Source organism: Plutella xylostella, chromosome 14 (assembly GCF_932276165.1).
Source record: "Plutella xylostella chromosome 14, ilPluXylo3.1, whole genome shotgun sequence".
Classification (NCBI taxonomy): Eukaryota; Metazoa; Arthropoda; class Insecta; order Lepidoptera; family Plutellidae; genus Plutella; species Plutella xylostella.
In genome coordinates this window covers 8,711,690-8,725,051 of record NC_063994.1, presented here as the reverse complement: position 1 = coordinate 8,725,051, position 13,362 = coordinate 8,711,690, and the positions used below count along the sequence as shown (strand labels likewise).

The 13,362-nt window shown below is 40.6% G+C and overlaps 2 protein-coding genes across 2 annotated transcripts; both read left to right on the top strand.

The window, feature by feature from the left end:
• The first annotated feature begins 5,113 nt into the window (after window positions 1-5,113).
• Window positions 5,114-7,778, top strand: LOC125489446. Its single transcript, XM_048625342.1, has 2 exons — window positions 5,114-5,853; window positions 6,260-7,778. Exons 1-2 carry the CDS (start codon window positions 5,732-5,734, stop codon window positions 7,233-7,235), a joined length of 1,098 nt encoding a protein of 365 aa, XP_048481299.1. The 5' UTR covers window positions 5,114-5,731; the 3' UTR covers window positions 7,236-7,778.
• Window positions 7,779-8,486: 708 nt separating this feature from the next.
• Window positions 8,487-10,073, top strand: LOC119694274 (zinc finger MYM-type protein 1-like). The gene is made up of 2 exons (XM_048625343.1): window positions 8,487-8,740; window positions 9,017-10,073. The coding sequence occupies exons 1-2, from the start codon at window positions 8,620-8,622 to the stop codon at window positions 9,619-9,621; spliced, it is 726 nt and encodes a 241-aa protein (XP_048481300.1). The 5' UTR covers window positions 8,487-8,619; the 3' UTR covers window positions 9,622-10,073.
• Window positions 10,074-13,362: the final 3,289 nt, after the last annotated feature.

Below are 13,362 nucleotides of genomic sequence, written 5' to 3'. Positions count from 1 at the left end.
TTTAAAGAGAACAGTTTATTTATTTTCTTAGTTTTGTATAGGATTTCGGACCCATAGAAACCCGTTTCGTAAAATAGAGTATATCAATTATAAGAACATATTTTTTTATAAACACTAAAATCTTATAATATCTGAGATTTGCGCACCTAAACACACCCTGTTTTCATTGTTTTCACGGGAGGAGGGTAAGGAAATTTGCTTTTACTGTATAAAAAACAGTGATTTTTCCAATTAAAAAAGCAGTTTCCAGTAGTCAAAGGCTTAGGCTATCTGTAGGTACCTAAACTAGTGGACATAATTCAACGGATTCAATCGTAAACTGCACCCGAAAACTACAGATTTCTCAGTATTGCGGGCGTTGACGAAAATGCGTTCTTAATATTTTCTTGTTGCAGTCATTCGTAAATTTTTGTTTTCAATATTTGTGCCATAGAGTAACTTTTTTCGTATGTGTCATGTTATGTGTCAAATTCTGCCAGTGTCTTCTTGTTTGTAGTTCGGTTCACAGATCCAAAATTATTATTTATTTCTCAGAACAATAATTTAAAGGTTTTGTTTGGCTGTGTTCCAATTTTAATTTGTTTTCTTATAGCTGGCGGGTACCTTTTATGCAGGTAGCAAACTAGATTAGGTTTAAAAGTTATAAATAGATAATTATCTTATTTATTTATATTATTATTACTATATTATTATATTTATTTTTATAACATACAACAATGCTTGATAATTGTGACGACAGTGACGGCAGTTATGTTTCATGTGCTTCTTCAGACGAACTAAATAGTAGTAACTGCAGCTTTAAAAGTATTCCGTGCTTGTCAGATACTTTAGTGTCAAATTTCTCGAGTGTTCAGAAAAACTTTAACGTAGTTCATATCAACGCACAAAGCATTCCGTCTCATTTTTCAGATATGCTGGCAACTTTTGATGTTAAACGTCTCCGCGGCCTTCATGCCATTCTTATATCCGAATCTTGGCTCAAACCTTGTCACTCTTCGTCATTATACTGTTTACCAGGTTTTCAGCTTATACGTAATGACCGCACTACTGGTGGTGGCGGTGGGGTGGCCATATACCTTCGCACAAATATTCCATACTCCGTAATAAGTATGTCCACCCAGCCAACCCCACAGAATGCAGGAGAACATCTATTTCTTGAGGAAACTCTATCACACACAAAAATCCTTCTTGGTGTCTTCTACTGTCATTCGTCAAAGGTCAATTATTTTAGCTCTTTTGAGAAACTCCTTGAAGATTTTACACCCAACTACCCTCACACAGTGCTCATGGGGGACTTCAACACTTGTATGTTAAAACAGGATTGTCGGTCTTCTTTATTGGAATCTATAACCAAATCTAGCAATATTAATATCCTTCCTCTTAATCCTACACATCATTTTCCAAATTGTAACCCATCTCTTCTCGATCTCATATTAGTATCTTCCTCTGTTCACGTTGCTAAACACGGCCAATGTACTGCCGATGCCTTCTCGTATCACGATCTCATATATTTATCCTATAAAATTCGACCCCCAAAAGCGAAGCCGAGAATTCTTCTTCAGCGAAATTTTAGTCGTATGGACGTAGATAAGTTGCGTGCAGATGCATTGAAAGTAGACTGGTCATCGATCCTTACAACGAACTCTGTAGACGAGCAGGTTGCTAAGTTCAACGAACTTCTTGTTGAACTTTACGACAAACATGCTCCAGTTCGTGAAGTGAAGATGAAGCACTTACCAGCTCCATGGTTGACGGATGATATCAGGGTTCTTATGCATAGCAAAAATGTTGCCAAGTACAGGTATAAGTGCCGACCCACGGATACCAATAAGGAGAAGTATCACACTGCAAGGAATCGCTGCAACAAGGCGTGTAGAAATGCTCAAAGACGCCATATTCACGAATCAATTGAGAAAGGAGATCCAGCTAGGGTCTGGAGAATTCTGAAGTCTTTAGGAGTTGGAAAACCACAGCCAAATTCTCTACCTAGTAATTTGAACATAGACTCTCTTAACCAACATTTTTCCTCTTCTTCAGCCCTCAGTGATGCTGTTAAAACTAAGACACTTAATCATCTATCCTCTTTACCAACTCCTGACTTTCCTTCTTTTCATTTTAGCCAATTCAGTGAATGTGATGTTGAGAAAACTATTATTTCTATTACCTCCAACGCAGTTGGTAGCGACTGTGTTAGTCGAAAGATGGTCCTCCCTATCATTGATGTCATCATCCCTATCATCACCCACATCTTGAACTCCTCTATCACAGCACAAGTTTTTCCCGCAGCGTGGAAAGATGCTCAAATAACTCCTCTTCCCAAAAAATCCCAACCTTCTTCCTTTTCAGACTATCGTCCTATTTCTATTTTACCATTCCTCTCCAAAGTTCTCGAACGTTTAGTTCATAATCAACTAAGTTCCTTCCTCTCCCGAAATAATCTCCTTAATCCCTATCAATCTGGTTTTCGTCCTGGCCACAGTACGGTTACGGCCTTGATAAAAATTACTGATGACATCCGTTGGGGCATGGAAAAAGGTGAGCTTACTGTATTGGCACTGCTTGATTTCAGTAACGCCTTTAACACAGTCGACTTTGAAATACTGCTAGGAATTTTGAGTTCACTCAACATATCTCCAGGAGCTGTTGGCTGGTTTCATAGTTATTTGTATGGGCGCCGACAGCGGATTCGTGTAGAGGATTCCTTTTCTACGTGGTGTAACTCTTCTGCCGGCGTTCCACAAGGTGGCGTTTTATCTCCTTTACTTTTCGCTGTCTTCATAAACAGCATTTCTCATAAATTTTCTTCTTTCTACCACTTGTATGCAGACGATCTCCAAATATATATGCAGTCAACACCGATAGATCTTCCTGATGCGATTTCAAGTGTCAACTCCGATTTGAATAGCATATCAGTGTGGTGCAAATCCTACGGATTGAAAATTAACCCTAGAGTGCTCGCGCTATGAGCATTTTGCCGCCCTCAGCAAATAATGTTTATTATTTTGTGAACTATACACTCCTCAAGGTCCAGCGTCCATGTAGCTGCCCTCTCGGTCTTCTCCTACATGTTACGTAAATTTGGAGAAATTCAGTGCACAGGTTACAGCAGGAAGAGAGAATTGAAGAGAGTGTGTCGCACGCGGCGGCAAAATGCTCACTGCGCGAGCACTCGCGTCAGTGAAATTAAAGTTATTTTTTTTACAATTGTTATGAAATATTGTTAGTTTTTCAGTCTTTTTTGGTAATAATAATGTAAATTTATTTAGGTATGTGTCTATTTCAGTTTACATTCGATTTACGATATAACTTTGTCAATTTACTAACAAGTTAATTTTACGAAGAATTTACCTGGATAAAATAGCTCTGCCTATAACTACACCACGTATAACAATAGAATCTTACATATGGACAGTACATAAGTGTTTTTTATTGGTCCGGTGGTACAAATCTCCCGTTTTGTACCACCGGACCAACAAAAAACACCCTAAAAAAGAGAGGGTACATGCCTATAACTATGTCCATATAAGAAAAATAGCAGGTAAAAAAAGGGTGCAATACATGAAGAAAGTTAATGTGCAACGAACACTTTGTGTTCATGTTTCAGTACTGTGTTGCTAAAATAAATGCTGTAGATGACGATAACGTCTAATTTTTTTAATAATTTTGAGATTTGTTGATTTTGTGTGGCTTAAGACAAATTTATACCTAAAAGATCAAAATTTTTCCCAAAGCATGAACGATAGCTCATATTTTGAACAATTATAATATAAAAACTATAAATATTACTTTTTCTAATACCATATGATTCATTTTATTCAAATTATATGCATTTATAAGTTTTCGTAATTATTAAGTGTCCAAAAAATACATTTTAATATGGGCGGCAAAATGCCGCCACGCGAGCACTCGCGTCACAAAAAATGGCGCGACTACTCTAGGGTTAATCCAACCAAAACACAGGTTGCAGTACTAGGCAGCCCCAGATTGAAGTCGAAAGTTGACTGGCCCCAGATACCTCCGATATCCTTTGATGGCAACATTATTCCATTCAGCAATGTTGTAAAGAACCTTGGTATCTACATCGACAGCAACCTAACTTGGGCTCCGCAAATGGCTGCATTGAGCCGAAAGATATTTGCGTCTGCTTCTTCATTAAGGCGTCTGCGCAATTTTCTACCAACATCTACTAAGGTTTCGCTTGTTGAAACCCTTCTTCTTCCTCTACTCGACTACGCTGACGCCAGCTATCCGGATCTCACTGAGGAGCAATTAAACAAACTTGAGCGCCTTCAAAACTTCTGTATACGAATAATTTTCGGCTTACGAAAATTTGACCATATTTCAGAATAATGTAATGTCCTCCTAGCCGAATTTCGACCACGGCGGCCAATCTCATTTGAGATCACCGCACTAAACTCAAGTGGCTCCCGATTCGCCTCCGACGGAATGCACATATTCTTTCTCTCTTGTACTCAATACTTTTCAACCCATGTGCACCAAACTACTTAAAGGAACGGTTTGAATTTCGTTTGAATGCGCAGGGAAGGCCTATGCGTTCATCTCAGCAACTTCTACTGGAATATCCTGCCCATTCGACCAAATTTTATACCGACTCTTTTACGGTTCAAGCAATTAAGCTGTGGAACTCTCTGCCTCTAACTATCCGTAGCTCTAAATCACTGCAGGTTTTTAAAAGTTCTGTTAAAAAACATTATCTGTCTCAATAGTTACTTACTTACTTACCTACTTTCGAGATGTTGTATGAATATAGGTATTTATTGTATATATATAGGATGTATGTATGTTTGTATGTATATTAATAATGGTATGTACGTATATTAGTTAGAATATGTAACTTATGTTAGTATTTATGTAGCTATAGTATGTATGGTTTATTTAGCTATATTATAAGTAGTTAGGTAGTAGGTACACCGCCCTCAAATTTTCTTTAGTTTTATTTCTTTATGTTTAAGGTTACCTGTAAGAGATCGCTCTAAGCGATAAGGTCGCCTATTGTTCATTGTTCCTAGTTTATAAGTTCTCTTTTTTATATTTTAATTTGTGGTGTTCAATAAAGATATATTCTATTCTATTCTATTCTATTCTATTAATATTAATCTTTTACTAACGTTGAAAAATAAAAAACATAATATGGACTAATAATTACCGGATTTCTTATTTCAAGCTTCGCTAGTACTTCGAACGCACACCTATTTTTTCCTTGTCAGAGCGAGAAAAAACACAAGATCTTATACAATTTTATAGAGCGACATCTCTTTCTTTCACCTCTATTGAAATACGGAACGCAACATCGGCCTGATATCGGCTTACTTCGGCTACCGTTTCAAAAATAATCACTAGTCGTTTCTTGATATATTTTCTACGTTGCCTCTGGTCCGCGGCTCAGTCAAAACCGAGGTACCAAATGAATCGGGTTCAATTTTTCAACTGAGTTTGAATTGGCTTTTTTGGATAGCGAATATTAATCGCTGGGAGTAAGGCTGCTGTACATGAGGATTCAGTAAAGTTTACTGCCTTTGTTACACACAATGGCCAGTTTGAGTTCTTGAAAGCACCACTTGGTTTAGCCGTTTGTCCCAAAGTTTTCACAAGATTTATAACGATAATCTATCGTGAGCTGATTGCCAAAAAGATTGTATTAATATTCATCGACTATTTATTAATTCCAGCTCAAACTGAAAGACAGGCCGTAGAACGGCTGCAAGAAGTAATGCAAGTAGCATCACAGTATGGACTGGAGATGAACTGGAAGAAGTCACAGTTGGTTGTCAAAAGAGTGGAGTATTTAGGCCACATTATTGAGAATGGCCAGGTGAAACCATCGCCAGACAAGACAGAGGCTGTACGAAGATTTCCTGAACCAAAGACGATTAAACAGCTGCAGAGTTTTGTTGGTCTAACTAACATCTTACTTCCGTAAGTTTATCCAAAATTATTCTTTGATTGCAAAACCTCTAACTGATTTAATGAAGAAGGACTGTAACTTTAACTTTAACCAAGAACAGAAAGAGTCATTTGAACAATTGAAGAAGAAGCTTACTAGCACCCCAGTGCTGCAGATTTATGACTCTAAGTTAGAAACAGAGCTGCATACAGACGCATATAGTGTGGCATATGCTGCTATATTGATGCAGAGGAGCAATGAAGATGGTTGTTTGCATCCTGTGTATTACATGAGCCGAAAGACCACCGACGCTGAAAGTAGATATTCAAGTTATGAACTTGAGGCACTAGCCATCATAGAGGCAATAAAGAAGTTTCGAAAATACTTATTTGGGATTAAATTCAAAATAGTAACTGATTGTAAAGCTTTTCAGATGACGCTCATGAAGAGAGATATGTCTACATCCACAAGAGTGGCCAGGTGGATAATGCTCCTTCAGGAGTACAACTTCACGGTGGAGCACAGAAAGGGATCCCAAATGCGACATGCAGATGCGCTGAGCAGAAACCACTATGTAGCAATGATAACATCTGATTTTCAAGAGAAATTGAAGCAAGCCCAACTGAGAGATGTTGCTTTAAAGGCGGTAATGGAGATTTTGAAAGAGAGACCATATGAAGAATATTGGCTTGAAAATGGGCTTTTGTTTAAGGGTCCCGAGAAGCATCTGGTGGTACCAATTGTAGGTGGCCTCCTCCCGCTCCACCTGACTTATCCCCCGACCCTCTTGAGTCATCACCAGAACCCTGTCTCCCTTTTTCTCCTTTATCTAACCCCTATGGGAAGGATGAAGATTTGGAAATCAACAACCGTAAACCTCCGCGCCAAATCAACGCAAGCGAAGATGACACAGTTAGCTCCAAAACGGTCAAAACCAGTATTGGTCGAGCCCACTACTCCCGTACAGACCGGTCCCCTTTTCGTCCACGTATCGCGAATTGAGGCTGATCCTCAAGCAGGATCATACATGCATCCGATCAAATTTGGCCAGCTTCTCATGAAACTCAAAATAAAAAAAATCCTCCAAGACGGAATTAAAAAAGTAGGCCGTAACCGAGTTGCAGTGGAATTCCGTTCGGCTGACGCCGCGAACGCGTTTATTATAAACCCGAATTTAATCATCAAAGGCAACGTAACAAGTATCCCAACATGGTATCCCATCTATAACATTACACGCATGGGTCTCGTTAAGGAGGTCCCGTCTGAATGGTCAGAGGAAGAAGTTAAGAATAACTTAACTCTTCCAACTGACTGTGGAGAAATCCTTTAAGTCAGAAGGTTGAATTATAGGTACCGATCCTCGGAGGGTCACTCTGAGTAGCGCCCTACACAAAGCGTAGTCATAACATTTGACGGCCAAGTCCTTCCACAAAGGGTGTACTGCTGCTACTCCAAGCTTCCAGTAGAACTGTACCAACTCCCAGTAGTTCTATGCTACAACTGCTGCCGATATGGACACACTAAGACGAAGTGTAGATCGAAACCTCGGTGTTTTAAATGCGGAGGTAACCATTCAAGTGACAGTTGCACAATACAAGAGACAGAGGCCTGTTGCTTTTACTGCTCTGGCCACAATTTTGTTTCAAACCGTAGCTGCCCAGAATACATCCGCCAAAAAAATATAAAGGCTGTCATGGCTGAACTATGCATTTCCTTTGAGGAAGCATCAAAACAGTTCCGCGCTGTCTCCAGGTCCTATGCTGATGTATCTGCATCAGTCCCCCACAAACTACAGGCTTCCCAAAATCCAAACTCTCAATCGAATAACTCCCCGTCCACCTTTTCCTATAGGAAAACGGTTACGTTCCCTAAGAAATCACATGCCCCCTTCTCCTGGTTATGATAAACAGGCCCATCAAGCTATCCTAAAAAGCTTTTCCATTCCATCTTCTTCCAATGGAACCGCCTTACAAAATACTAGCCCCCCTTCGTCTAAAGACAACACTTCTGTTTCTATCATAGAACTTCTACTTTCTCTCATATCATCATTAATTTCCAAAAACAATCTCTCTTTACCTGACCTTGTCGCGGCTCAACTCACTCAGCTCACCAACTCCCTTTCCAATGTCTCCTCTGACCTTCCTTCAGTGGAACGCTAGAAGCGTATCCCCAAAGAAAAATTAAATTTCATTCCTCATAAACTCTCATGCCCCTCTCCTTTTTGCCATTAGTGAATCCTAGCTCTCTCCAAGACGTAGGTTTACATTATGAAGATTTTTGTCGCTATACGTTGGTTAATGGTGAAAAGTCCGAGAGATCTTGGCTTATTTACTCCAAACAGAAAGACTCGGCTTACTGTTTTTGCTGTCGAATTTTTAGTGATCCGTCTAGGCACAACACTCGAACCAGTTCGTTAAGCAAGGAAGAGGGCTTTAGAGATTGGAAGCACTGCTCAGAAAGGCTTCGGAAACACCAATGTTCCCCCGAGCATTTCAAACACTTTGCCGAGTGGACGGAGCTTGAACAGCGTTTGGCTAAGAAGTCAACTGTGGACAAGGTAAACGAAGGAATAATTGATCGAGAGAGAAAACACTGGCAGGGATGTGCTCACAAGAATACTCGCTGGAGTCCAGTACCTGGCGGAAACGAATTCGGCCTTTCGTGGCTCTTCATCCACTCTGTACGAACGAGACAACGGGAATTTCCTGAAACTCATGGAAATGCTGGCTACGTTTGACCCTCCGATGAGAGAACACCTCCGTCGCGTCAGAGACAAGAAAACTCACGTTCACTACATGGGGCCAGAAATACAAAACGAGATGATTTCGTTGATCGGTACGTAAACATATTTCAAAGGGAGCACGGAGGCTTGGCGACCCGGTCGACCAGCACATACTTGGAAGCGGTCCATATACAGCGAGGCCCTAGAGAAAGGGAAGTCGTGGCCGGAGCTCAACTTGCTGGCCCACGACAGAGAAGCATGGAAGCGCCTGGTGTCAGCCCCAGACTCCTCGGAGGAGTAACGGGATTAAAGAAGAAGAAGACGGAGGCTTGCCCCCAATCCCGACCCACAAAAAGTCTCGACAAAATTTAATAATTTTTTTTTTACAGGAACGGCAACAAAGGAGAAAATTTTGGAAGAAGTGCGAGCTGCGAAATATTTTGGCATCATCCTGGATTGCACGCCTGATATTAGCCACCAGGAACAAATGACGTTGGTACTCCGCTACGTCGATATGACCGGTATTCCAAATATTGTTGAGCGGTTTGTTGAATTTTTAAAGGTAGATGACTCGTCGGGTGAGGGTTTGACGGATGAGCTGATAAATGCTTTGGAGAAAAATAATTTAGAAATTATGGACGCTAGAGCTCAGGATTACGATAATGGATCCAACATGAAGGGCAAAGAGAAGGGCGTTCAGACCAGGGTTAAAAAAATAAACAAACGAGCAATGCACGTGTCGTGTTGTGCTCATAGTTTGAACTTGGTACTTTGTGAGATGGCTTCATGCCACAAAGAGGCAATGACTTTTTTTGGAGTTATTCAGCGTCTGTACACTTTAGTTTCTGCTTCGACGAAAAGGTGGGACATTTTCAAGGTTTATTGTACCAATCTAACATTGAAACCCTTGTCAGATACTCGGTGGGAAAGTCATGTCGAGAGTGTCAAGACCGTAAGATTTCAACTGGGCAACGTTTGTAGTGCTTTGGAATAAATAGCTGAGACTACTAGTGATCCTGCTGTTAGGTCTGAGGCTTTGTCTCTTGTAGAGCACTCCCTAAAATCGCTCGAATTTGTGTTAGGGCTTGTTCTTTGGTATGACTTATTGCAAGCTGTCAATCTCGTTAGCAAGACGTTACAAGCGGTCGATTCAACTCTAGATACGACATTGCAGCATCTGCAGGGCCTTAAGTCTTTCATTCAAGATTATCGAGAAAACGGTTTTAAAAAGGCGCTCACAACCGCGAGGGAACTTGTAGAATCTTTAGGCTGCGAGTCAGAGTTCAAAGTGCCTCGAATCAGGAGGCCTAAACCTCAACTTGGGCAAAAGCGTACCAGAGAACCTAATCGGTCGGAGGAAGTTAGTCATCAAGAGTTGCAGGATGAAGCAGAGGAGAAATTTAGGATAGGATATTTTATACCTATTCTTGACGTTGCCTTAACTAGTATGTCATCGAGATTCGAAGAGATAGAATTCTACGCGAGTAAATTTGGGTTTCTTTTTAACCCGTCCAAGCTATCTGATCAGGAAGATGAGAAACTGGAATAGTTTTGCAAAAATTTAGCAATCTATTTGAAAGATGGAGATTCAGAGGACATTGATGAAACAGATTTCGTTGCAGAGATGAAATCATTTAAGTATGTAGTGCCATCTAGCGTCACCACTGCACTAGGTGCACTGAGGTACTTGGGCCCCATTCGAGAATCATATCCTAATCTAACAATAGCATTAAGAATAATGCTCACAATCCCGATGACTGTTGCGTCAGGGGAGCGGAGCTTCTCTAAGCTAAAAATTATCAAAAATTACCTGCGCTCTACGATGAGCCAGGCCCGGCTTAATGATCTGGCTATGATTTCTATTGAACGGGAGGTAGCTCATTCTTTGAGAATGGATGAGCTAATTTCAAATTTTGCGTATGCCAAAGCGCGCAGAGCTCCATTCTTGTGAACTATTTTGCAATAAATTGATTTCCTATACAGCCACGTCTTTCATTCTATCAACGAACAAATCCTTTCCCAACAAATGCAGGAAAACGCACTTTTTATATACTTCAGACCCGCGCAGAGATTATATGTACAGGCCCCGCGCCCCCTTTTGCCCCCGGCCCCGCAAAGTCTCGCGACGGCCCTGTTTACATACATACGTTTACAGACATAAATGGTTTTAGTACCTATAGGGATGACAGATTAGATGGTCACGGTGGCACAGCAGTTTTAGTTAATAACTGTTCCCCATCTACCTTAATTACCTTAATCCCCATTCCCACCTTTGGCGATGAAGTAAATATCATTGGCCTGAGAAAAATATAAATTTTATTTCTATATACATATCTGACCCAAAAATTTCAATCATCCCCTATATCCGCAACCTGCTCGTAAGCATTCCCCATCCTCTAATCATATTGGGAGACTTTAACGGCCACCATTTTTCGTGGGGCTCCCCTCATTGTGACACTTTTGGGACTGCTTTAGCTGACCTCTTTGACGAGTATAACATGTGTGTTCTAAATGATGGCTCACCAACACGACTACCTCGCCCAGGTGAGACTAAAAGCTGCGTTGACCTCACTGTGTGCTCCCCTGATATTGCTTCAATGTTACAATGGAAACGTTTAAACTTAACACATGGTAGTGATCACTTTCCCATTAAAACCACCTATTTGCAAAAATGCTTACCACAAATAGATAAATCACCTTTGCTAAAATATCGCATAGCAAATGTCGCATGTCCCAAATGAAAAAGAGTGTCCCTCAACTACTACTAATCCTAGTTCAAATACACATATCCACCCACTTAATACTCCATTTTCCCTTATTGAGCTTTCTTCAGTCCTCCAACACGTTCATGACTCGGCCCCAGGAATAGATGGCTTTCCCTATTCCTTTATAACGCAAGCAGGAGATAATTGCCAAAAATATTTTTTGAATCTTATTAATATCTGCTTCGACATTGGTTTTATACCTCCCACATGGAAGTCCCAAATCATTATGCCAATACTTAAAAACGGTAAACCCCCGGATAACCCTGATTATTATCGACCAATTGCTCTTTCATCAGTTCTGGCTAAACTATTGGAACATCTCATCAAAAACAGACTTGAATGGATTGTAGAAAACAAAGGTTTACTTGCAGACTCCCAGTATGGTTTTCGTAAAGGATATAGTACAATGGACAGTATTAGTATCCTCATATCCGATATCCGTATAGCGTTTAGCAGAAAAGAGTCTGTTGTTGCGGTCTTTCTAGACATATCATCCGCATATGACAGTGTTCATCTTTCGATACTCAGGTATAGATTACATCAGCTGAATATTTCGGATAAGATGATTCAATGTATATGCCACTTATGTCCCGCCAAGTCACGTTACGAGTCCCAGGGGAACATTTCGAGCCAAGAACTGTTTGGAAAGGATTACCTCAGGGTTCTGTATTAAGTCCCTTCCTATACAGCATTTAGACATCAAATCACATCAGACACATCCCTCAATGATGACTGCCGTATCCTCCAGGAGCTCAATTCCGGAGGTTCCGAGATTCATCTCGGATGCCTAGATGACGTTTATCTCGGTAGAAAATTGAAAAATGCTATTCTATAGCTTGACAACTTCGTGCGCGACCCTCCTTGCGGGGTGAAAGAAGAGGCGGGGGCGAGGTAGCACGACATTTTAGAAGACGAGTACACACGGAGAAAAGTGTGCCCGGATAAATCTCGCGATAACGTGTCACTATTTGTGACGTAATGTAAGAGTAAATTATGTTGATCAATAAAAAGGTTCTAAAAACTAGTTTCATTATTTAGGGTGGATTCGACCAAGCTCGAGTAACTTTTTACTCACGAGTACACTACCAGTTACTCGGGAGTAAGCAGATTTTGTATTTTACCAAACCTCGGCCAAACCAAGATTCGGCACACGGTTCTAGAGAAAACCCCCGAAGATTATATAGTTGTCGGGGAGTGGGCACGAGCTAGCAGTGGTTGGTCCATGATTCGATCAGCCAGGTTGGTATCGCTATTTATCATCACACCCCAGAAATAAAGGCACAGATAGGTAGTACACACTCGATTTATTCGAAATTATCGATCAATCTTACAAAATACACGAGGATGCACTTGATACAGTTGGATTAACTTTGATAGCGAAACGTGGTGATCCCTGCGCTGCGGAAGGTTCACAATCGACCCGTTCAATAATTTAAATCAGATTAACAGTCCGTCCCTACTCAACCGACTACCCACCTTAGCTTTTTATTTTTTAATATGCACCGTCCACAGATTCCAGCCAAACTGCCAATATTTCAAGTGACAATTTGACGTTTCGATTAATCGAATGAATTTAGTAAACCTTATTATAAAGCAAGGTAAACTCAAAATCTTCTTGAACTCCGACATAGTTTTATAATGCGATTTAATCGATTTGCGAAAATTACGATTTGTGGTTTTTGACGTTATTTTATTGACAAATCATAGATAATAATAATATGATTATTAAAATTCAAAAGGTAAATATTCCAAGGATTGTGGCGGTTCTGGCCTCAACACTCATTACTAAGACTAATGGTCTCAGGATCAGTGGTATCATGTGCGTCGAACTCAGATTATGACAGATTTTACAACACATGTGGCCGCCTCGACTGCTCGGCCGAGACTGCCATAATAATGACGTGCAGTGCACGCGTTGTCCTTCCCCGCTACCTCACCCGCTACCCGCTGTCGTCTTGGGTACCTCGTCC